General features: G+C 53.5%; 1 protein-coding gene across 1 annotated transcript in view; it reads left to right on the forward strand.

The window, feature by feature from the left end:
* Positions 1-24567, forward strand: part of PKP1 (plakophilin 1) — a 50555-nt gene that overhangs the window by 14357 nt on the left and 11631 nt on the right. The window contains exons 3-7 of the mRNA XM_047705605.1: positions 16747-17141; positions 19667-19811; positions 20738-20945; positions 21957-22134; positions 23445-23559. Of these exons, the coding sequence (XP_047561561.1) occupies positions 16747-17141; positions 19667-19811; positions 20738-20945; positions 21957-22134; positions 23445-23559 (1041 nt within the window). The remainder of the gene's footprint in view (positions 1-16746; positions 17142-19666; positions 19812-20737; positions 20946-21956; positions 22135-23444; positions 23560-24567) is intronic.

Below are 24567 nucleotides of genomic sequence, written 5' to 3' on the forward strand. Positions count from 1 at the left end.
CAAGGACTTTAAAGAAAGGGGAAGATTGATACAAAGAAAGTCATCGACCCAGTCAACTCTCTGTCGGCCATTCCAACCTCCTCCTCCTTCAGAGACGTGGCAGGAGCCCCAGGGTGGCACAGACCTCAGGGAGAGAGAAGAGTTAGGGGAGGTGGGCAAAGGATGGGGCACTTTTTAGCCCCGCTGCTCAGTATCTTGGATCAACAGACTGTGCCGTGCTCTGGTTCTCAGAACCAGACTAGTGAAATATTAGGGCCCCAGGGAGGCTGACACTTTACAGCTGAGGATATCCAGGTCGGGAGAGGGTAAATTAGCAAGAGTCACGTAGCCGCTTAATAGGACAGCAGACTAGACCCCTGGCCTCCTAACTCATAATCTAATGGAGTTTTGCTCTCATTACTCCAGACTTTCGATAGTCTCTTTATCTGAGGTTTTTGTTTTGGTTTGGCTTTGGTTTTCGCATCTCAATATCTTAATACCACAACCACGTTTTAGGGACCTGCAAGAAACGTAGCTACAAGTTTAGATCCCTCCATTTCCTCCCTCTCCTGTCCCCCAGTCAAGCCTACGGTTTCCCTGAGCAGCCAGTCTCACTCAAAAGCAGGAGAGCAGCCATTTTTTCCTTCCTAAACTCAAGCTGGAATCACTCAGCTCTAGGGGTTAATGGGGGTCAGGGCAGAGGCGCCAAGTAAAATGCAATAAAATGCAATACTTGGGACATATTTACACTAAAATGTTACTTGTTGTTTACCTGAAATTCAGATCTGGTATTTTTATTTGCCAAATCTGGCAACTCTAGGTCAGGGTATCTTCCCACACATTCCCCATATTAAAAACAGGACTTCCTTAAGTGATCCTCTCCTAGGCCAGAGACGCAAACAGAATTACTTCAGGCCATAGCCACTGGTGAGAAAGTAGAAGCTGTTTGACTCCTATTAGGGGACCTTTTATGGGTCCCTTGAATACCTTCCTCTGGGTCAGCTGAGACCAAGTTGAGGGGAGTAGAGAGCTTGAGGCCCTGGAAGGCATAGCCCTTCCATTCCAAAGCTGAAAGTGGGTTCCTACAACAGGGCTTTGTCCTAGCTGAGGCAAGTGGACAATTTTGATTTACAGGGAATGTTTCTGGATTAAGATAATTATCTCCTTTCCTACCATCTCCAGCTTGAAAAGGTTTTCCTACTTACAAATCAGGCATTCAGGTCTCCTGGGAGGTCACATCAAGTAAAATGTTCTCCGTTTAGGGACTGAACTAGCCCCTCCCGCCCAGGACCTGATTTCTTTTTTTTTTTTTTAAAGGTTTTATTTATTTGACAGAGAGAGATCACAAGTAGGCAGAGAGGCAGGCAGAGAGAGAGAGGGGAGGAAACAGGCTCCCTGTGGAGCAGAGAGCCCAATGTGGGGCTCGATCCCAGGACCCTGGGATCATGACCTGAACTGAAGGCAGAGGCTTTAACCCACTGAGCCACCCAGGTGCCCCCAGGACCTGATTTCTAGGAGAGGGAACCCATGTGGGCATCGTCAGCCAGGAGGTCTGGGCTAGGGCACACCTGGGGTGCCGCCATATTGAATCATTCATCCATGCTCAGTTAAATTCAGCCCCATGCTCCTCAGGGTGAGAAACCCCAGGAGTATAACCAGGGAAAATTCTGCTTTTGTCCTGTTTATGGACCCCATTTCTCTACTTTAAGCCAGGATTCACTGGCAGATCTTTCTCCTGAACCATTCTTAGCTGAACTTGCCTAACTGACGTGTCAGTATTTGATGATCTACCCATGACAGCATTTTGTGGACAACATGTTAGAGACCCTGACCCTGAGAAGAAGTGATCCTGCCCAGCCCAGACCTGAAGCCACCTGGGTGACCCGCTTTTACAGACAGAGGGTTGAAGTTGCATGAAGCTTCCATAGGGGATGGGAAACCCAAGCACAGTGTTCTCTAGTTAGCCATGTGGTTGGAGTGCCCACAAAAGCAGGTCCCTGGGCCAAGTACTCTTACAGAGGAGCTGCCAGAAACAAACGTGACAGGATCCTTGCCCTTGAAGTAGAGAAAGAGACCATCTTCACCAATCCACAGTTAACATGGTCTGTTCCCCGCCAAAAAAAGCTTGGTGTAGAGGAATAAGCCTTGCACTTTGGCCAGGAACTTCAGATCTAAATCTTGGCTTTGCCCCTTAACTGGCTATGTGGCCTGGGCTGGTTCTTAACCTGAGTGAGACTCAGCTTGCCCATCTCTAAAATGGGTGGGAATTCCTGTTCCAAAAGGCAGGAAGGGGATATGGCTCTGGCATGTCAGATCTTTAAGGGGAGGCCTAGATTCTCGTCTCAGCTGGGCTGTGACCAGCTAAGGGATCCAGGGTGGTCTTCACCTCTCCAGACCTTGGCTTTCCCATCCAGGGAGGAAGGCACATTGGGATTAGATCCGAGACAAGGACGCATTCAGCTCCAGCTTCTCAGGGGTCTGTGTGACCTGAGAGCTGAGTAGCCACAGGGCTCCATAGCCAAAGCTTACATGGAGGTCTCCCGGAGAGCAGGGGCTGGTCCTCCCGCTAAGACCCCCACCTCAGGCCCCCGGAGGGATACTGGCTTCTGCACTTCCTCCCCGCTTTCATCTGAGCATCTCCAAGCACCAGGAGAACAGCAGTTAATTAACCCTTGCAACAGGATGGAAAGGTGGTAGGACCTCATTTACTTTGGCTTCACAGAGAGGAAACAGACACCGCCAATGGCTCCACCTCATAACGACCCTGATGTAAAACTCAGTCTCCACCTCCTCCCCTGCTCCCATTTCTCAGCTCTGAATGTCACCTGGGCCACCTGGGTTCCTTTGGCTGTGCCTGCCAGGCCTCTGTTCTTGAAAAGTTCAGGGGAAGAAAGATAGAGGGGATACAGGCTCCTTCTCCCAAGCGGGCACGGCTCCTGCCCCAAAAGGGAGTGATTGATGTGTTTGCCAACTCAGTGTCCCTGCTGCCAGCCCGTGACTCACTCCCACTCGGCCCTAGGAGATAGGAGGGTCCCACAGGGCCCCAGGCTCTCACCCAACAAGAAGAGACAATGATCCTACTTGCTGAGGGACAGAATGTGCCCGAGAGAATAAGGCGCGGGAGCAAGAGCGGGCAGGGCCGGCTCCCGGGGCACCCCTCCCTGTGGAAAGCAGTAGCTTGGCTTGTAGTGTGTTTTCACAGACACCTTGCTGAGGCTAGAGACACTCCTATGCAAGAAGCCTGTGGCCCACACCTACATCTGGAGTGTCCCTCAGGGAGGGGCCCTCCTTCCTAAGCTGTAGTCTACCAGAAGGGCTCTGCTTTCCACGTGAGGAGTTCCGCTGCCTTTGAGTTGGAACCTAAAGGGAGGGGGAGGGGCAGAGGGAAGGAGGAAGCCCCAGCCTGGGAACATCACTGCCCTGGGGACTGTTGCTGAGACTCGGGGGCTCCCCGGCTGGGCCTCAGGCTGACCGTCAGCAGACTAGACAGTGGCTCAGAGCATCTCTTCACAGCTCTGACATCACAGAGCCCGTGGCCTTCTTTGGGAGAGAGAAATTGAGGAATGCCTCACATGTCCACGCCACGGGCTTGCAAAGGGAGGGGAACGTGGTTCCGGCAAGTACATGCCAGCGGCGTCCAAGGGTGGGCTCCAAGTGGAGAAAACCAGGCCAGGCTACCGGAGGAGCTGAGCTGAGCTTGAAGTGGGGTGTGAAAGGAGAGGAGGGCTGCCCTTCGCAGAGAGAATGTGGGCAGAGGACAAACTCTCCTAGGCCTGGGGCTCGGTCTGACAGTAGCGTCTGGGCCCTCTTTTCTGACTGATCACCCCCAAGGAGGGCGGCTGTGTGCATGTTGGCAGCTCCAGGGGTCTCGTAAGCCTCCCTGGCCTCCTGCCACCGATTCCTGGGGGTGCGGGACCTGCCATGACCCTAAGCTCAGTGAGGATGCTGCCCACCCCTGCCTTGTGCCCCTGAGGGGCACCAGACCCAGAATCAGGCAGTGAGGATCCTCATGGGGACAGGAGGCCAGACAATTTGGCCAGAATGCTCAGGGACAGAGGTCAGGGTCAGGGAGTCAGTGGGGCAGCCAAAGAGGTGGTGGGCAGCATCGGGCTTTGCCAGCCCTGGACACGGTCAGCCGCTGGCCCTCCTCAGACGGTGCCTCTCTCCTCAGGAGAGATGGCAGAGCCTGGTTTACATCTTCCTCCAGCTCAGTCTCTCAGCGAGCCCCCACGAATACTTCCATTCGGTTTGCAGAGAGCTCTGAGGTGAGGGCGAGACGCCGGGGTGCACGCTGTGAGGCCGCTGACCCCCTGGCCCCGTAGAATGGAAATGGCTTCTCCCGAGAAGGAAAGTTGCATGAGTTGGTCACTATTCTCACCTTCCCTCTCACACACATACTTAAAGTAGACCCTCTGGGACTTTAGAGGGAAGATCGGAAGAATCAAGGATGATTGTAAACTTCTTTATTTTTTCCAGAAAAAAAAAATTAGCGGAGTTTTGTTTGGGTCCTGGTGTTTTGTGTGGTTGGTGGGTGGGTGGGTTGGCTGGCTTGGGTTTTTTTTTTTTTTTTTGGTCCTGGCAAGAACTAATGTACTCAACCAACAAGTCTTTAAAGTCCTGACACTATAGTTAACAACAACTCAAGGAGGAAGCAAGAGCATCAGAGAGGATAGCATTCAGAGTGAGCTTGAACCCTGCAGGCCTGCATTCCCTCAGCTGGAAGTGGGGGGGGTTTCCTTCCCCAGCTCCAGCCCCTGGCCCTGGAAGGTGGGGCCCCAGTCCCAGAAGGAGCAGCAGGTCTGGGCAGGACCCCCCCGACCCAGGTTCTGGGGTGAGCAGGCAGGTGACAGGTGGCCAGATGGCCACAGTGCTCCCACCTTCATCTGCAGCTGTCTACCACAGGGAAGAACTCCGATCTCCAGCATCCCCATCCTCACTAATCCCTTCAATTGGTAAATTGAATTTACCCCCAGTGCTCCTGTTTTTACTTCCCCACTTGATTCCTCAGTCTTCGTGAGATCGGTAGGTGTTCTCCTTCTTCTGATGTTCTGTGCAGGGAAATCAAGCTGCAGGAAAGTGCAGGGACTTGCCCGGTACCCCACAGGCAGACTTGGCAGAACTGAGTCCAGAGCCCAGTGGGCTGGAGTGAGTTAGGATCAACTCACCCACCATCCAGGGCTGCAGACGCTCCCAAGTGGGGGAACAGGGGGACCTGAGCGGGACCCACGAAAACTCAGCCCTGGATTGATCTTCTGATGCCTCTTTTCTGGTTTGAGAGTTTTCCTTTTGTCACAGAGCTCAGCGAGACAAATGCAGCAGCATTTCCCAAGTGGGTGGAAGAGCTCTCCCCACCCTTCGCTAGGGCGAGGCTCAGCATTCTCCCCCAGGGCCCTGGCAAGTCTCTACGGAGGCCTTCCTGCCCCAGGAGAGCCAGCTCAGCTGAAAAACAAAATCAAATCAGGTGGGGAGTGGAGGAGGGGAGGGGTTAGAGACGCAGCTGGGAGGAGAAGCAGCTCTGGGGCTCTAGACTTCCAGTCCTCTCCTCCTTCTCCCCTGCAGGGCACCCAAGGGTATGGAGTAAAGGGGATGAAGGTGGGGTTTGTGGAGTTTGTTCAGAAGCACTGAGCTAGGTTGGGAAGGAGGCTGTTTGTGACTTCAGTGGGGGCTGAATCCTAGAATGCCGAAGTCAGAAGAAGCCTTATAGGGCCCTCTGTAGCTGAGGAAACAGGATCAGAAAGGTGCGGTGACTGCCCAAGGCTGCACAGCCAGACAGGGAAGAAACAGGACTGGGCCCCGGATCTCCCTTGGACTCTTGCCTAGAGCATCTTGTCACACTGTAGTCTCTGGATACCCTTGCCACCATGGGCAACAGTGTTTCCCAAACCTGGGTCATTTGCGATCTGCTGTTACAATATTTATGAAATCATTGACCAACTATGACTTATTTCTAATGTGCTTACTTTTAAATTTCAAAGGAAATTTTGAAAGGAAAATTTATATCACTAAAAAGTGAAAAAAAAAACAAAACAATATTCTTTGCCATAGATGAAGGAGTCAGGGCCAGGAAAATTTATATCACTAAAAAGTGAAAAAAAAAAACAATATTCTTTGCCATAACTTATAACCAATAATAATAAATAAAATTAAAACAAATTTATTTAATTCCTGCCAGAGAAACCCCCCCCCCCTTTTTTTTCTTTCTGCTCAGAAAGGGAGGCTGGCAAGTGTTAAAAAAACATGCTGGCACCAACCTAGACTTTCTCCTTGTGGTGATCAAATGGAAAAAGGAAGCGCTTTCCATGCGCTCTGATGTGGGTTATTGTGGTGCCTTAAATGCTCTGACGTCACCTCACAATCACCAGCAGTGCCTGTCCCACCGCTGGGGAGATTCTGGGTCACAAACTCATCGTGCAGGATAATTTTCCTAAAGCTGGTCCAGCAGGTCAGGTAAAGCTGAGAGCCAAGGGAAAAAGCGACAGAATACATCCCCCTCCCCAAGGTGACCAGTCACATGCCAGACTGAACAGTTTGTTTTTAACGGAACATTTAAAAGATAATATATTTTTTTAACCTTTTGACCCGCCTTCATCCATTTCTCCAGCCCCACCCCCACCCCTCCCAATTCTGGCAGCCACCAGTCTGTTCTCTGTATCTACAAGCTTGGTTTTTATGTATTTTTTCTTGGGTTTTGGGCTTGAGGGGGATGGATTTTAGATTCTACATATAAGAGAGGTTATATGATAATTGTCTTTCTCTATCTGACATAATTCACTTAACATAATACCCTCAAGATCCATCCATGGTGTGGGGAATGACAAGATTTCATTCTTTTTATGGCTTCATAATACTCCATTGTTTATATATATATATATACGCCACAATTTCTTTATCCATTCATCCATTGATGGACACTTAGGTCATTCCCATGTCTTGGCCATCGTAAATACTGCTTCAGCGAACACGGGAATGCACATATCTTTTCAAGTTAGTGTTCTCATTTTCTTTGGATAAATGCCCCAAAGTAGAATAACTGCATCACACAGTAGTTCTATTTTTAATTATTTAAGGAAACTCCATCCTGCTTTCCACCAGTATGCATTCCCACCAACAGAACACAAGGGTCTCCTCTCTGCATCGTCACCAACATTTATTTCTTGTCTTTCTAGCCATTTTAACAGGTTTGAGGTGATACCTTGTGGTTTTGATTTGTATTTCCCTAATGATGAGTGATGTTGGGCACCTTTTCATGTACCTGTTGGCCATTGGCATGTCTTCTTACGAAAAATGTCTATTCAGATCTGCCCATTTTTAAATCAGATTTGTGTTTGTCTTTTCCTGTTGATTTGTATGAGTTCTTTATATATTTTGGGCATTAACTCCTTATCAGATATATGATTTGCAAATATTTTCTCCCATTCAGTAGGTTACCTTTTCATTTTGTTGATGGTTTCCTTTGCTGTGCAGAAGAGCTTAGTATAATGTAGTCCCACTTACTCATTTTTGCTTTTATTTCTTTTGCTATGATGTTAGATTCAAAAAACTATCACCAAGATCTATGTCAAGGAGCTTACTGTTTTCTTCTAGGAGTTTTACAGTTTCGGGTAAAGATGATGATTCTTTTTTTATTTTAAAATTTTATTTTTTTATTTGGGAGAGAGAAGGAGTGAGCCCAAGTCAGGGGAGAGACTCCCAAGCAGACTCCATGCTGAGTGCAGAGAATGACCTGGGGCTCAATCCCAGGACCCCGAGATCATGACCCAAGCCAAAATCAAGACTTGGACACTTAACATACTGAGCCACCCAGGCACCCCAAAGATGATGTTTCTGACTGAATGTTTACAGTTCTCTGAACTAATTGATGGCTTGGTCAGTGCTAAACTCTGTGGGATTACTCCCTGGGGCCATCCAGGAGAGGGTCCCTGGGAAATCCTGGGCCTCCTCCACATCTGCCTGCAGCCCTAATCCTCTCTTAGAGGCCCCATGATGTTGGGACCAAAATGGGGGTGCTGTGAAAGGAAGCCTGGGAGAGTAGTGCAGCTCAGGGCCAGCGAATGCCCCAGCCCTCCTTTCTCCTCCCTCCTGACTGCCCCTGAGGCTTGAAGCAGGGTAGCCCAACTCCCTCAATGTGAAGAAGGTCAGTGAGATTTGGCTAATTCCAGGAACTCCAGGCCCAGCCGTAGTCACCGGTCTTGACATGACACCCTGCTTGCCCAGCCCAGTCTGTGTGTGCTCAGTGGTGCATTGGAGCAAGGCATAGTTGAAAGGGTATCAGTCACTTTTCTGCACCTTCACTCTTGTGGTCCTGGCCAGGACAGACCAGCTGTCATGACCCCAACGTCTCCTGGCCCACTAGTGTCCTTGGAACAGAGGGACTTCTAGCTCAGGTCTTTGGGCAGTAAGGTTGTGTCACACAGCTAAGGAGCTATACTCTTCCTAAATGTCTCTAAGGATCTCCCACAACAGGCCAAAAGCAGGTGGCGGAGACCTCCTATATATGCAGCCCCTGGGCAAGGAGCTTCCTAGGAGTCAGGGCCAGCAACTAGCCAGAGATACAGGAGGCGCGTTCCTGCAGAGCGCCCCCTAGCTGCAGGGGCTCTTGGCCATGTAGTCTTCCTTCACGTCACCAGGCTCTGGCAGCTGAGTGGCTGGAGGACAAACACCAGGAGAGAGGTCGGAGACTGGAGTCTTGAGTCACGGTCTGCCACATCTTAGTTGTATGGCCTTAGCCAACCCTCAAGTTCTATGCAGTTAATAAATGCTCACAGAGAGCACGAGGATGTCGCCGTCTGCCCTGACACTTCACTGGCAAGGCACAAGGCAGGGGTGCCGTCCCACAGGGTCTCCAACAAGATGATGAATGGGAAGCTCTTTGCATTTGATTGAAAGGGTATCAGTCACTTTTCTGCACCTTCAGTCTTGTGGTCCTGGCCAAGACAGAGCAGAACGTCATGCCTGCTAAGGTGTTCTTACAATTACGTTCAGGAACTTCCAAAGACCTTCCTGACCACAGTCCACCACCACCAAAGTGATGTGTGTCTGTGTAGGCGGGTGTGCGTATGGGAGCACACATGGGCACACAGGCCCACCTTCCAGAGTGGAGCTCCACCACCCGAGCCCGGGGAGAGCCAGCCACACTCTTCCTCCTTCCAGGTGAAATTCTTGGCCTTTTCATCAGTGGGAGTAATTTCCTTCCACTAGCAGGGTCTCCAGGGAGCTCTGTTTGGGGCCAAGTAAGCATCTGCCCTTGAGGATGTTCCCACCTCACAGCCTTTGGCCTCTTCTTCTTATGTCTGGATGTACCCCGTGGCCTCATGTGTGGGGGGCAGTGGTTAAGGAGGCCACTGAGCTTCCCCCAGACCTTCCCCAGTGCTGGCATGGGGTGGGCGGGTGCCCGGCTTAGTGGGATCTTCCTGACTCTCAACTATGCTCTTCCAGGAGCTGATGTGTTCTCGCAGATTCCAGGAGTTATTTCACGTTGAAACTTTATAGGGCTTCTCCCCAGGATGAACAGCTGCTGGGACGATGGGGTCAGCCCCTGGGTTCAAAAGGCAGAAGCTGTGGCCACAGAACAGGGGGCTCTTGGAGGGCAGGATAGTCATGCCTCAGACTTATCTGAGCATGAGCCTGTGAAAGAGAGGTGGCCGAGGTTCGGGATTCCTCTGCCACGGGGCCTGTTCTCACTGGTGGTAAACACCTGCTGGGGATTTCTTTTTCCAAATATGACAGAGAGTGTACACATGAAACGCAAGTCCTTGTTTCCCAAACCCATCCTGAGAGTTCCAGGGCCTAAGAAAAACCCATTGCTCAGCTGTGAAGGGGGAGAGGTTCTGGAGAAGATTTTCAGAAAATCCACGTTTTCCCCCAGGCTAGCAGTGAAGCAGGGAGCCGGGTGTGGAGACAGAGCTGGGTGGGGGGCACCGCAGTGGTCTGTTTGGCCGACAGGTATTATGGAGCACCAGCTCTCTGCAAGGGGCTGGGTGCCCAAGCACACTCTGGGCCCAGGTGCCCGATAGCACCAGGAGCCTCGGTGGGCCTGACCCTCCCACCAACCTGGGATGCAGACTTGGAGCCTAGAGCCCATCAGGACAGGATGCCTCTTTCACTGGAGCTGTGAGCTCCCTGGAGAGAGCAGCGCCATCTTGAAAGACCCACAAGCCACAGCCTGGAGTTCGCGATTTTTAGGATCTTACCTAGTTGGGCTGCCGTTGTCCAGATACTTTAGAAAACTTGTTCCGAATCACCCACTAGTTTCATACTACTCCCCTGATCAATGCCAGCTCCCAGCTTCCACCTTTCAAGATGACAAGGGACACTAATCATTACTAAGCAGATCTCTGATGAACTCTGCACTTTCAGGATAGGCACCAAAACTTTCATGGGTTGGGGTTCTATATATATAGGATATATATATTATAAAATATATATATGTACAGAACTATATATTTTTAATATAATATATATAAATAAGTATTTTAAATATATATATAATATATAGAAATATATATTTTAGTATTATATATTATATATAGAAATACATATTTTAATATAATATATACAGTATATATTAAAATTCAGGTGGTAGAAGCTGCCCAACACCTGACATCAGGCTGTTTCCAGTTCCTGTTGTGCCTCGTCTGATAGACACCCACCAGCCCCTGTCCTTCAGTTTGCAAACTGGAGTTCCTTCCTGAGTAGGCACTGCTGGACTCAGGATGCTGGGGATGGAATCATGGGAGAGCTCCTCCCCGCCCTAAAGGGCTCCCCAGCAGGGACCCACCCACCACCACAGCCTCCAAACAGAACAGGCCTGCTCTTTGCCCGGATGTCAGGGTTTTGTGAGTGGTGGGCGGCTCTGCTCTCCACACGCTACACAAAGCCACGTGCCAGAGAAAGAAAGGAGGACTAGCCCAGGGTGGGACCCTCTGCTCCCCGCCAGAGAGGGAGCAGAGCCCAGGAGGAGACAGGGATCAGCATTCCTCCTGCCCAAGTCCCACCTTTGGTGACTCAGGCCCAGCAGCTCTCGGTTCTCGGTGCCTCCAGCTGCTGAGTAAGCAGCCATCTCTGCCCACAGCCCCCCGCCCAACCTCCTGTGCCCTGGGGCCTAATTGCCCCCTCCTGGGCAGCCCTTGCTGAGAGAGGACCTGTGCTCTCCAGTCCCCCCAGAAGAAGAGGAGCAGAGCTGCCACACGCATTGTGAAGCTCCCTCTCCTCCCGGCCACCCCCACCCCCGCCACCCTGAGACTGGCCAGCTGTGCCCAGTCCTGACTAAAATCCCAGGAAGATGAAAGAGAGCATGCCTACTGCACCAGGGCCCGCAAATGGGCACTGCGGGGGGACCAGTAGGTACAAGGGAAGTAGCAAATGGAATCTGTCCTCAAGGCATTTTCAGTGTGAGTCCCTTCTCAGGAGGGGCTTCCCCCGGCCCAGGAGGCAGAGGACCCCATGCAGTTGTGTGTGCGCCCGCGCTCTCAGGAGCAGGGCGTTGGAGAGTGCACTGCTGAAGGCTGCCCTGCTGGGCACCGTGCTGGGTGTGGGACTCAGAGGGAAGAGCAGGGTGTGTCCTGCCGGAGAGCCGGTTTGACCAGCCCCACCTTGCTGGCAGAAGCTTGGTTTCAAAATGCGCTAATAGCTGGGGACACAGACACTCTTTTCATCTTGGTCTGCCCAGCACATGCCTGACTCCTTCTGTCTGGTCAGCCAGAGCTGGAAAGGAACTCTCTAGGCTTAGCCAACCAGCTAATAAGGCCCAGGTCGAGGGGCAAAGGGAAGAATCCTGGACCCGCATAGCCTGAAGCCTCACTGGGCCGCCCTCACAGACTGGCTTGCCTCATCTGGAACCCTCTGCCTTCCTGGTAGCTTGTTTCATTGTCAACGACCCCCTATGGCCCAGGGAGGCTGTGGGAACCCCAGTGCCAACCAACGGCCCTGATGTCCATCCCTGGCACAGATTCCCATGGCAAGTCAAGGCCCTCCTTTGGGCACTTCTAGTGAGGCCAGCCCTGTTCAAGGGCCCTAGGCACAGTGAAGGGCGTCTTTGCCCTGGAGAGCTTGGGGAAGATGACAGAAAGCATTAGCGACTAAAGAACACATAAGGTCACAACCATTGGGAGTGTGCAGATGAAGAAGTCTGGCTCTGGGCATGACAGATATCTGAAGAAGGAACCGTGGCTGGGTCAGAGCAGGCTTTGTGCAGATGACTGGGGAAGAGGTCTTGGAGAAACATAGCATTTGGGAGGAGGGACAAGGAAAGCTATGCAGGATGGAAAAGAGGCTGGGCAGAAGCAGGATGTGGTCGATGTCACCAGATGGCATAAAGGGGTGTATTGGGGAGGGAAGAGGTGACTGGACAGGCAAGGGGACCAAGCGGATGAGTTCTCCTTGCAAGAAGCACAGAGAGGAGCACCTGGGTGGTTCAGTGGGTTAAAACCTCTGCCTTCGGCTCAGGTCATGTATCCCAGGGTCCTGGGATCAAGCCCCTCATCGGGCCCTCTGTTTGGCAGGGAGCCTGCTTCCCTTCCTCTCTCTGCCTGCCTCTCTGCCTAGTTGTGGTCTCTGTCTGTCAAATAAATAAATAAAATCTTTTTAAAAAAGAAGTTGAAGAAGAAGAAGCAGAGAGATACCGTGGACTTGTAAAGCAAAGAAAGCTTTGTCTGAAGAAGGTCAAGTGGATGGCACCACCAGGAAGGCACCAGGGCCCCAAGGGCTGGGTTGGAAGCTGGCGGGAGGCACTGGAATTGTCCAATAGTGACCTGAGGCTTACTGGGGCCACAGTCTGGGCAGTGGGAGTGGGAAGGGAGGAGTCAGAAAGGAGTCTCAGTTGGAAGGACAGAAGGATGCCATCTCTTCCTAAATGACTGGTCACTGTCATGTCCCATGATCTAGGGCCAACAGGAGCTCTTCCAGTTTCGGGGCCTCTTCAGACTGAATGGGACTTTCAAGGGGAAACTGACTATGTTCAGTTCTTTGAGGCCCTGGGTCTTCGGCTGTGTTAGTCTAGTTATCCTCCAGGACTCAGTTTCCTTGCCTGCAAAATGAGGGGGTTGGCCTCTGAGCACTTCCTGATATGAGGAGGAACAAGAAGAGGGCCTAGGGAGCATTCAGCAGGACATAAAATGCCACAGTTTTCCAAGAACAAAGGGGAGGAGGAGAGAAAAGTGGGTGAATTTCAAGACCTAAGTCATTAGCAGAAGGGAAAGCAGAACAGGGCCGGGCTAGGAGAGTCTCCTCGCTCAGGGTAGCTCTCTCTGTGCCACCTGGAAGGTGGTTCCAACTGTTGACCTCCTGAAGAGCCCCACTGGTCTTCCAGGTGGAGTAACATGTCTCCCTGGACACACCCTGCCCCCCCGCCCGCCTCCAGCTGTCCAGCCCAGCCTACTCTCTGGTTGAAGGTCATCTCTGCCCCCAACAATAGTCAACTTTCTAGCCTCTGGAATGTTCTGATGTGTGATGCATGGACCATACCACATGAGGCTGGAGTTTCCCAAGGAAGCATGAGCTAACCAGACAAGGGGCGTGTGTCTGTGTCTCACTATCCTTTGTATTCAAAGCAGAGGATGCTGCCAGCAGATCACTATCTGGGTATGGGGGTGTGCCTGGGAGACCCAGCACTGGCAGTGAAGCTTTCCCACCTGCTGTGGGCACCTGGGTGCTCACTCCCCTCGTGTTTTCCGCGTGTTTTCTGCAGCTGCTTGCTCAGGACCTGGAAGGGAGGGTTTGGAAATGTGTGGGGGCATTCTTGCTAGTCATGATGACTGCGAGGCACGCTAGCATTAGGGCCCCGGGGGCCGGAGGCAGCGTAACATCCTGTCGTGCTAGGGGGAACCTGCACAATGAAGAACTGTCCTGCCCCAAATGCCGACAGCGCCCACGTAGAGAAACACCACGTCATTCCATTCCGTCATGGAGCCGTACAGGCAGGCCTCACTCCTCTTTCCTTCTGAAACCTACTGAGGCGGGTTCTGCGGCCATTGGGTGAGACTGGTGTGGGGCTCTGAATACCCATTTCCTGGACCGGCCTGGCCTCCCGTGTCCGTCCCTGTCAAGTGTCAACCTGGTGGCTCCTTAGGTCTGGCTGTGGTGAAAGGCCACCCACGGTCGGATCCCAGAGGCCCCCAGTCTGCCTCCGGTCTGAGCATCCGAGGGATACAGATGTCCCTACTAAACAAACATTTAGGTCACGCACTGTCCTAAGCACTTTACAAACATTCATACATTCATTCACTGGATTCTCCCCATACTGGGTACAATTATAATCCCAATTTTACAGATTAAAAAAAAAAAAAAAAAAAGGAACTGAGGTGTGTTGTGTTCAAGTAAGTTGGCCAAGTCCCCCCATCGGGCAGTTGACATGGCCAGGGCTCGGCCTCAGCAGTGTAGCTCCAGAGCCCGTGTCCTTGACCACTGAGTCTGCCTCTGCCCAGGGAGCTGGAAGAATGGACTGGAGTCCCAAACCTTCAGCCTGATGGACAGCAAAGGGGAAAGGTCACAGGCAAGGAGGCTGATGACAGCCTGCTTTGTCTGAGCTTTGGAGGGAAAGCCTGACCCCCGGACTAGGAAAGGGAAGGGCCTGGCAAAGAAGAAGCGTGGTCCCCACTTGTCCAAGTAACAGTAAAGTGACGGGAGTCACCCAAGGCTCTCCTCAGCCTCCAGCAGCCATAACACAAGGAGCTGGGGTGGGGCTCCCAGGAATGGGTGACGCCACTAAGATGCGGCTGGTGGGGGGAGGGCAGGAAATGCAGTCCCACAGGGTGAGCCCTGCCTTCTCCACCACACCTGCTCCCCGGCGGGCGCAGCCGGCGCCCTTCCCCGAGGCAGCCCACCCTCGCCGAGACTTGGCAGGGAGGCCCGTTGCTCCTTTTCCCAGCACAGGAGCGGCCCAAAGCCTCTGTCAGCCTTCATCAGCATGATCACACGGTCGCTGGGTTTGGTCCAGGATGAGCGTTTGTACTCCTCATCAGGTGTCTGGGCTGACGTCGGGAGTGTCATTTACTGAGAACAAGAGAGTTCCTTGTTGCATTTCCATTTAAGGCTCCCCGCCACATGGGAGTGCTCAGCCTGCCCTGCTATCATCACCTTCCCCCACCTTCCCCCACCCTGAGAGGATGGAGGGCTGAGGGGTGTGGCCATGGGCCTGAAGCAGGGGAGGCCTAATCGCACATTTTGTGCAAGGTGCACATTCCGTGTCAAAAATGCTCAGAAAATTGCCTCACTCCCTTCCCTCTGCCTGTTCCTGTTCACTTCTGCCTCCCCAAACACCTGCACACCTGTTCCCTTTGGGGTAGGCTGGTTGGACCCAGTTTGGGGAGGAAAACTGTGCCGCCCTGAATGCCCAGCTGAGCATTTAGGTAGAGGAGATGAGAGCGCCATTGTCAAGATGAACAGTTTGTGGCTTCTGACTTTTGGATGCCACTTCTGACTGGGACCTTGACCCATGGGTGGTTTCCTGCTAAGACTCTCCCGGAGGGGGGGCTGAAAGGGGACCGGCCAAGAGAAGGCCCTCCCCAGCCTTGGGTGGCTCGATCTGGTGTGGAAGAGAATAACCCAGTTGTCTAACCACCTCCCCCCGCCCCCCACACACACAGGGGGTGAGGCAGGCAGACTCTGGGCAGCTAGGCTTGGCCCTGGCTCATCCCAGCATAGGTGAGGTCCAAGTCAGCCCCTGTATGGAGACACTTCATCTCCACAGGCCCGGTGTTACCCTCTAGTCTGAGGACAAGTCAGAGCAGGCAGACCCACCACCAGCCTGGAAGCTCCTGGGAAAGTCCCCCTTTGACAGATCTGTTCCGAGCTCCTTCCCACAGAATCTCCAGCTTTGTAGGCTCTTCCCAGGGAGGCCACATCCCCAGGTGAGCTCGCACAGAGCCCCTGGGGGTTGCCTCATTTCCGTACGTTTTCCTGTCAGACGGAACCTCCGCCCAGCCTCTCCCTCCTGCAAGCCTGACTAAAAACCCAGGAGGCCCCCCCTCGCACCCTACCCTAAGCCCCTGGGCCTGACTCCATGCACACCGGTGCACTTGCCATAGAAGGCCCAGGAGCAGAAGCATTTTTTCCCTCTGGCCTTCGAGGGGTTCCCCCGGAGGGCCTGTTACCCTTTGCTTCTTGCCCAGCAGAGGGGAGGCAACATGAGGAGTTCAGCAGGGAAATAACAGTGGTGAACAGTCCTGGCCAGAAAAAGAGACGTTTCTCCCACTCTGAGTACAAGTGGACAAAGAAAGAAGGTGGGCCATGTTGGAAGCTGCCCGTGTCTGGGAATGGCACAGGGCCACAGGGCAAGGACTTGGGGACGCAGGGGCAGGTCCAGTGTCACCCTTCCCTCCTGAGTTAGAAGTCCCCCGTCTTCTCTGGGCCTCCGACTCCCCACCTGGCCAGGGCCATCCACGTAGGACTGGATGAGTGCCTGCACCCCCATAGTAAGAAATGCGTTTTCCAGCCCAGCCCAGCCCAGCCCAGCCCATAACACAGCACGTGTCTCTACTGCACGCCTTGCACTCTGAAGGCTTCCATTCCAGCATCTACCACGCTGTCCTGGTTTTTTAAGCGAGAGTCACAAATCGGCTAAATGGATTTCACAATCCATAATGGGTCACAACCTGTGGTTTGAAAAAATAATATGTCAGATGATGAGGCCAAGAGGCCTTCCACTCTGAACGTTCTGGGATTCCATGAACGTTATTACGGAGGCCGGGGAGGACGGGGTCCCGTGGCCAGCTAGATCAAGAAGCCCCGGTCGGGAATCCCCACTGAGCCTTACCCCCTTTCTCTGACCAGATCTACAACGGGACCCTCAAGCGGGAGAACGACAACAGGCGTTTCAGCTCCTACAGCCAGATGGAGAACTGGGGCCGGCACTACCAGCGGGGCCCCTGTCCCACGACCGGCGCAGGCAGTGACATCTGCTTCATGCAGAAGATCAAGGCGAGCCGCAGCGAGCCTGACCTCTACTGTGACCCCCGGGGCACCCTGCGCAAGGGCACTCTGAGCAACAGGGGCCAGAAGACCACCCAGAACCGCTACAGCTTCTACAGCACCTGCAGCGGCCAGAAGGCCATCAAGAAGTGCCCTGTGCGCCCGCCCTCCTGCACCTCCAAACAGGAACCTGTGTATGTCCCGCCCATGTCCTGTAACAAGGACCTGTCCTTTGGCCACTCAAGGGCCAGCTCCAAGTAAGTGCTGCCCGGCCGGGCAGGGGGCCAGGCTGGGGGGTCAGGTTGGGGGCAGACTGTCCGCCTGGCTGCACACTGATGATAGAAAGGACCACATCAGTCCCCAGGGTTCCCTTGTCCCTTCCTGGGGGCATTCCTGGAATGGACTGAGGAAGTCCTCAATGTGAAGGGGGAGACAGAGTTCAGACATTAACACAAATGCGTGGGGTATGTAGGTTCTAAAAGGTCACAGGTTATGAACAGGGGGGGCTAATTAGAGAAGGTTAGCTAGACCAGTGGTGCTCCAAGCAGCATGTGCCTCGAAATAGCAGTGACAGCATCACCTGGGAACATTTTTGCATTGTCCCCAGACCTACTGACTTGGAAACTCAGGGAAAGGCCCGGCAACATGTGTTCTAGCAAGCCCTCCAGGGGACGGAGAGTTTGTGACCTTAGGCATGCAAGTCACCGTCTGTGTTCTGGAAGAGCAAAGGAGTGTCTCCGGATGTGGCCAATGGGCAAGGGGGTCATGTTCCACCTTATAGGACAACAGACAACCAGGACAGACAGACATTGAAACTGAGGAACTGGATCTAGAGCTGAAGAACAGAGGATCTCTCTTGTCCCTCCACCCTGGAGGCCCAGGGAGAATGAAGGAGATGAAGCACGTGTCCTGTAAAGAGCCACAGGCCAGGGTGGCTTGGGGATGCGACAGGGTCCTAGGGGTCATTGGGCCTGCCCTCCAGGACTCAGAGCTCCATAGACCTCCAAACTATTCCTTATCACCACCTAATGGTCATTTATTCATTTACTTGGCAAACATTTACTAAGCATCTACTATGTTCCAGGGTGTGTGGTAAGTGTAGGAGACCCAGCCAGGAACACACAGCCCAGAGCTATCCTAGAACCACACACTCACCTGATAAACTTCTCTTCCTAGAGCTCCAGGAGCTTTGCTTCGTCTCTAAACCTCATAGCCCCTTCTAGACAGGTGCAGGAACTCCCGAGGAGGAAACAAGGCACAGAGACGTTAACTCACTTGCCCAAGGTCACACAGCTGCTGCAGCACCCTGTGTTCTTCCCCAGTCCATCGCACTGTTTTGATAATAAGCTGAACCCCATTGTAAAGCTGGACCTCCCCTAACTACTCGGAGGCCGTCAGGTATATTTAGGATGAGTTGGAGAAGGACTAAGAAACCCTTTCCCATGGAGCAGGACTTGGGGCGGCAACAGGCCCTGGCTTATTGCCCCAAACCAGAGGCCCTGAGAGGACAAGGTCTGGGCAAGACACGGAAGGGGATGTATGATGAGCCATTTTGAGCTGACGTTTGACTGGCAAACGTGACATTTTCTCAGCGCAGGGCGGGAGGGCTGCTGATACAAGACCAGAGAGCTCTGCTCCGTGGGAGAATTTTCCCCCAAATGGAGTTAGGATGCCACGCTAAAGCCACGAATATTTAGTGAGCATTTACCGGCAGGACTGAGCCTGGTACCCACGAGAAGGCCCCTCTAGAAGTGCTGAGGAGATTCCTGGTGGGGTGGGGCTGGCTGCCCCAGGAAGAACTGCTCCCGGAACTCTCCCCCTCTGTTGGGAACCAGGACACAGGTGGAAAGGGCAGCCCGAGAGTCGACACCACAGGAGCTGGAGAGGTTCCTAGAAGAGAGGTGTCCTTTCCCTGGAATGTTCAGGGAAGTGGGACTTCAGCGAGGCACATGTGTTATGAAGGGAAGGGACATGGCCACACCTGAGAGCCATGTGGGTGCTCAGTGGAAAGATGAGTCTTGCTGGAGCCGACCTCATGAGGGGCTGGAGCGTGGGCAAGAGGGTAGAGCAGAGCCAAACGATTAGATTGAAACGTGAAATTTTTTTTGTGGCTCAAAAAGGTTGACTATCAGCCATTTCATACGGTCCAGCTTAACACGTGCCCTTGGATATTAGTCTAAGCAGTCTGCACTTGAACCTGCAGGATGGGAAGGCACTGATGGGAACAACTCAGCGAACTAGGTTTTAGGAGTGCTAGTCTGGTAAAAGGGAGGAAATTTTTGGATGGGGGAGCTTGGAGAAGAGAGCCAGTTGTGGGGGTCTTTTGCGGCAGTCCTAGTGAGAGTGATCATGGTCAGAAGGAAGGCAGTGGCTGTGAGGGTGGGAAGAAGGAGCAGAGGTGAGAATTGTTATGTAAGAAAATTAGCTGGACTTTGGGAGAGATGGAGGCATTGATGGTTGGATAGAGAGAGAGGGAAAATGGAGGAAGGAAGGAAGGATGGATGGATGGATGGATGGATGGATGGGTGGATGAGTGGATGGACGGATGGATGGATGGATGGGAGGATGGATATGTGGGTGGATGGATGGATGGATGGATGGGAGGATGGATATGTGGGTGGATGGATGGATGGATGGATGGATGGATGGACGGATGAAGGGGTGAGTGGGTGGATGGATGGACAGGCTATGGCAGCTTGGGCACATGGGGGGAATTCTGAGCCCCTAATCCCCGGGGCTCCCAGTCTACCCTGGAGCCCACCCCACTGCCCATTGCCCACAGGATCTGCAGCGAGGATATTGAGTGCAGTGGGCTGACCATCCCCAAGGCTGTGCAGTACCTGAGCTCCCAGGATGAGAAGTACCAGGCCATCGGGGCGTATTACATCCAGCACACCTGTTTCCAGGATGAATCGGCCAAACAACAGGTAGCTGGCTGCACACCTTCCTCCCCCTGGAGGCCTGGGCAGGGACTGGGCATGTCAGCCTGACCCCATTTAGAGATGGGTGGGGGTATTTGTACTCACTCCCTCTCACCCGGCCTGGCTGCCTGGGGCGAGGAGTGTGCTTGGCCTCACCTAAGATCACAGCTGGGCTTCTTAACCCTCTAGTAAGTGGACATTAGTCAAGTGTGTCTCCCCTACTGGTCACATGGAAGAAACAGTCATGGGTTCAACAGACATGCCCTTTCTCAGATGCCACTAGAAAACATGACTGCTTTCCACCCTTTAACTCCCCTCCCCACCATCTGTCTGTCTGTCTCTACCTCTCTGCCTCTCTGTCTCCATATCTCTCCCCCTCTCCATAGCTTGATCCTCTTTCTCACCAGGCATCGAGGTGGGGAAACAGGGCTTATTCATGCCTCCTGAGCCTGGCTGGTGGGAAGGATGCCTCTGGGGCTCTGCAGCTCAGCCCAAGGGTGTAGTGCCCTAAACAAACGGGTTTTCCAGAAATTCCATGATCCACCCGCATCCAAAATCCTACCAGAGGAGAAGGAGTTCCCCTGGGAGGGTCTCCCTTACGTTTGTCCTGGTTTAGGATTTTGAAGTATATTTATATCTGTCTCCTCCTCTGGTCCTCACCGCCGTATTTCAGAGGAGGAAAGTGGGGCTCAGAGCAGAGGGGCGCCTTCCTGAGGGTCTCCTGGCGAGGAGGTGGGGGACCTCGCCTCTGAATCCATCTTGGCTCCTGGTCTGGCCCATTGCTATGATTCCAACCTGCTCATTCATGTTGGTTGGCTTGAGTCTTTCTGAACTGACGGTAGACTTTGGGTCTGAGAAGACTCACCTTGAGCAGAGCCATGAGATCAGCCTCACCTCCCTGACCAGGCAAGGCGGCCCCCTCATCCCAACAGGTCTATCAGCTGGGAGGCATCTGCAAGCTGGTGGACCTCCTCCGGAGCCCCAACCAGAACGTCCAGCAGGCTGCGGCTGGGGCCCTGCGTAACCTGGTGTTCCGAAGCGTCACCAATAAGCTGGAGACCCGGAGGCAGAATGGGATCCGAGAGGCTGTCAGCCTCCTGAGGAGAACCGGGAGCACTGAGATCCAGAAACAACTGACCGGTAGGGAGCCCCTGCTGTGGAGAGCTCGGGGTTGGGGGTGGCAGGACTGCTGGCTGCAGCCCCAAGATGGGGTGTGGGGCAGCCCCTCCAGACTGGCTCAGAGCACAGCCATGCAGACTTGACCTCAGGCTAAGGTCTTGGGAGCCTCCATGGTACTGGCCTTGGCCAGATTAGTGGTGTCCAGATGGTGTATACCCACAAGGGGTCAAGGTCTTTCTGAAGATAGAATTCAAAGCGTGGAAGGCTGGTGGCCAGGCAGGACCCTTGTTCATCAGAAGCTGGGATCTGCAGGTGACGGGGAGGAAGGGAAGTCAATGAAAGCAGGAACTAACAGTTCTTAACCACCTTCCTGTGTCCAAACAATATGGTAAGCACTCAGGTCAGGGGCACAAGAGACAGAAGGAACTATGAAACCCTCAGACTGGACGGGGAAGATGAGACCAGGCACAGAGTAACCAAGTATTTCTGGAATAACTTTTAGGAAGAAAATAGAAAACATTAGAAGACTCTACATGCTAACATTTATATTAAAAACCATGAATCAGGGCACCTGGGTGGCTCAGTGGTTAAAGCCTCTGCCTTCGGCTCAGGTCATGATCTTAGGGTCCTGGGATCGAGTCCCGCATCGGGCTCTCTGCTCGGCAGGGAGCCTGCCTCCTCCTGTCTCTCTCTGCCTGCCTCTCTGCCTACTTGTGATCTGTCAAATAAAAAAAAAAAATCTTAAAAACCATGAATCAATCCAGTGTTTCTGATCACCTTCCCTATTCATAATTTTGACCTGGATAAAGAACTCTAGATGCTCCCTGCTCTCACAGAACCTGCAGTCTTGTTGAGACGCTGGGAAGTGGGCTCAGGAAACAATCAGACACTAAGTGAAATAAACCAGGCCTACTTGGAAGGTGACCTTTCAGTAGGATTCATTTGCCAAAGCAGGCTGGAGGCTGGGGGGTGGTCCCCTGTTGCCTGGGGTCTTCCTTGGCCTGGCCTGTGTTGACTGTCCCCAACCTGTAGGACTGCTCTGGAACCTGTCCTCCACTGACGAGCTGAAGGAGGAGCTCATCGCCGATGCCCTGCCCGTGCTGGCCGACCGGGTCATCATTCCCTTCTCCGGCTGGTGTGATGGCAACAGCAACATGAGCCGGGAAATGGTGGACCCTGAAGTCTTCTTCAATGCCACGGGCTGTTTGAGGTGAGAGAAGAGTGTGCCCGTGGAGTCTTTTGGCCCCAGCCCTGGGCTTTGCCCAGGCAGCCCCATCTCGGGCAGGACTCAGCCAGGGAAGAGAACATAGAATGCAGTCTGCCTGGCACTGGTCTTCACGGGCAGACTCCAAGAAACGGAGCCCCAGTGTTCCTGATGTCCCTGCACCCAGATAAGGATCGGGACTCCATGACCGCCTTTAAGGAACCACAAATGACTTCGTTAGAAATCTAAGAGTGGAAGTGCCAGATCTGAATACCCAAACTGCTTCAACCATTTCCCTCTCCTCCGTTTCCCAAAAATCCATTTCTGGTACTATTTTGAAGAGTGTCCTTTTAAACAAAAGGCGGCTGATGGGCTCCTAATGAGTCACTTCCCAGCCATGGTGCTAACACCAACTGCCACATTCATCGGCATGAAGATGGCACGGCTCTGCCCAGAGTCTCCTGCGTCCCCCCTTGGCAGGGAGGAGGGATGCGGGTATGCAGTTACAGGCTGGGTTGTGGGTGCTGGTATGGAGGTAAAGCCGTGGAACGGATCTCCTTTGAGGATCATACCCTGCTCTGATGGCGTTTGTCTTCTCCAACTCCTGGGTGCTGCAGAGTGAGGGGTGCAGTGTCTCAGCTGGGGCTCCTCCCTTTCAGCCTCCAGCAGTGGCCTCCAGTGAGCAAAGATGGGGTGTTAGGGACCTGATGGGGCTGCAGGGCTATTGGTGGCAACAGGAACTACACTTGGAGGGCACCAGGCAAACAGGCCTAGAAGGAGCCCCCTGCTGGGGCAGAACACAGCTTCCACAGGGAGGGGGCATGTGGCCCCAGCCGAGCACCCCTTGGCTCCTTTCCCAGATCTAGCCCTGGGCCCCACAGAGAAACTGGCAGGCGAAACTTCCAGCCCCCGTTCAACAGGTGCCCACTAGTGGTAGCGCGTGTGTCTTGGGCTGCTAGCTGCATTAGAGCCCTCAACGGTCATAAAAGTTACAGGCCTGGGGCCCAGGTGGGCGGAAGGACGGGTGGAAAGAGCTCAGTTCAGACGAGAGCCCGTCCAGCCTCAGCCACGATGGGGAGGAATTGCCTGAATGGTCTTTCCTTACTTCTTCCTTACCTTTCTTACCTTCTTCCTTACCTTCTTTCCTTACCTTTTGCCCTTTTGCCCTGCTCTCATCCTACCAAACCTCCAACCTCATCCTCATCCCCTCGGCCCCCCTTCTGCCACCTGCTCTCCTCCCTGCGTGCCCCCCAACCACTCTCCACCCCCACCCCTCCTCCTCTGCCTCTTCACCCCCTCTCGGCTCTCTCCCGCAGGAACCTGAGCTCTGCCGATGCGGGCCGCCAGACCATGCGAAACTACACGGGGCTCATTGATTCCCTCATGGCCTATGTCCAGAACTGCGTGGCCGCCAGCCGCTGTGATGACAAGGTGAGTGAACCCAGGCAGCACCCCACTCCAGCCCTGGACCCCAGTCCTCCTCTCGGAACAGCACTCCAAGGCCCAAGGCCTCCCCAGAATCAGTGAGGGCAGCTCCTTGGGCTCTAGGTCCTGGCATTTTTCTCTCCCAGGCTCCACAAGGCAGGTCTGCCCTTGAGGTAGCCTTTAAGGTATGGTCCAGTGACAGGACAGAGGCCCAGAGACGGGCCAGGGAAGGGGACGGCTGGCTGCAGAGTGCTCTGCTTGCCAGGGACAGTGGTTACAGGGCAGCTCCCCTGTCCCTCAATTAGAGGCTGTGTGAATGCGGACACTTCGTGACATCTCTGTTCCTCAGTGTGCACTTTACTCCAATGGAGATGATCATATCCTGTCTGCCTCCTGGGTTGGTTTAAGGCTCAGTTAGTTCATAAGCAAGACTCAAAGTGGGCCTGTGGCCAAGAGAGTGCTCCGCGAGCAGTTGCTGGCACTAGTGCCGAGCCCTGCAGACGGCCTCGAGGAGCCCCACTGATACCCCGGGGATCCTCCCTGCACCAAGGCTCCCTCTGCTACACTGGTTTCCCACTGCCCCCCAGTGAGGCCACTGGCCAAACCGCCCTCCTGTCCCCTTTGAGCTTTGGGACACACTAGCACACACAGACAGGAAAAATCACAGAGGGAAGAGGAACTGAAGGCTGGATGTTTCCATCACAGCAGGACAGCAACTTGGGAGAATAGTGAGTTCCCACAGTCCCCGGGTGACCAGGGGACTGTCTGAGCGCCATGGGCTCTGGGTCTGGCATACAGTTTCCCAGTGGCCCGCTCCTCCCCTGGAAGTGACAACAGGGCCTCAGGAGAGAGTCCCGCGGAGGCTCAGCCAGCTCCCAGGGGTCATCATGTTTTCTTTTGCTGCAGATGCAGCATCCCCTCTACCTGTGTGACCCAGACCCAGTGACTCAGAGTCCCTTAAACCCTAGCAGGGCCATTGGACAGTCAGTCTGCTGGCCCAAACCCCAGCCTGTT

This window comes from Lutra lutra, chromosome 15 (genome assembly GCF_902655055.1).
Source record: "Lutra lutra chromosome 15, mLutLut1.2, whole genome shotgun sequence".
Lineage (NCBI taxonomy): Eukaryota > Metazoa > Chordata > Mammalia > Carnivora > Mustelidae > Lutra > Lutra lutra.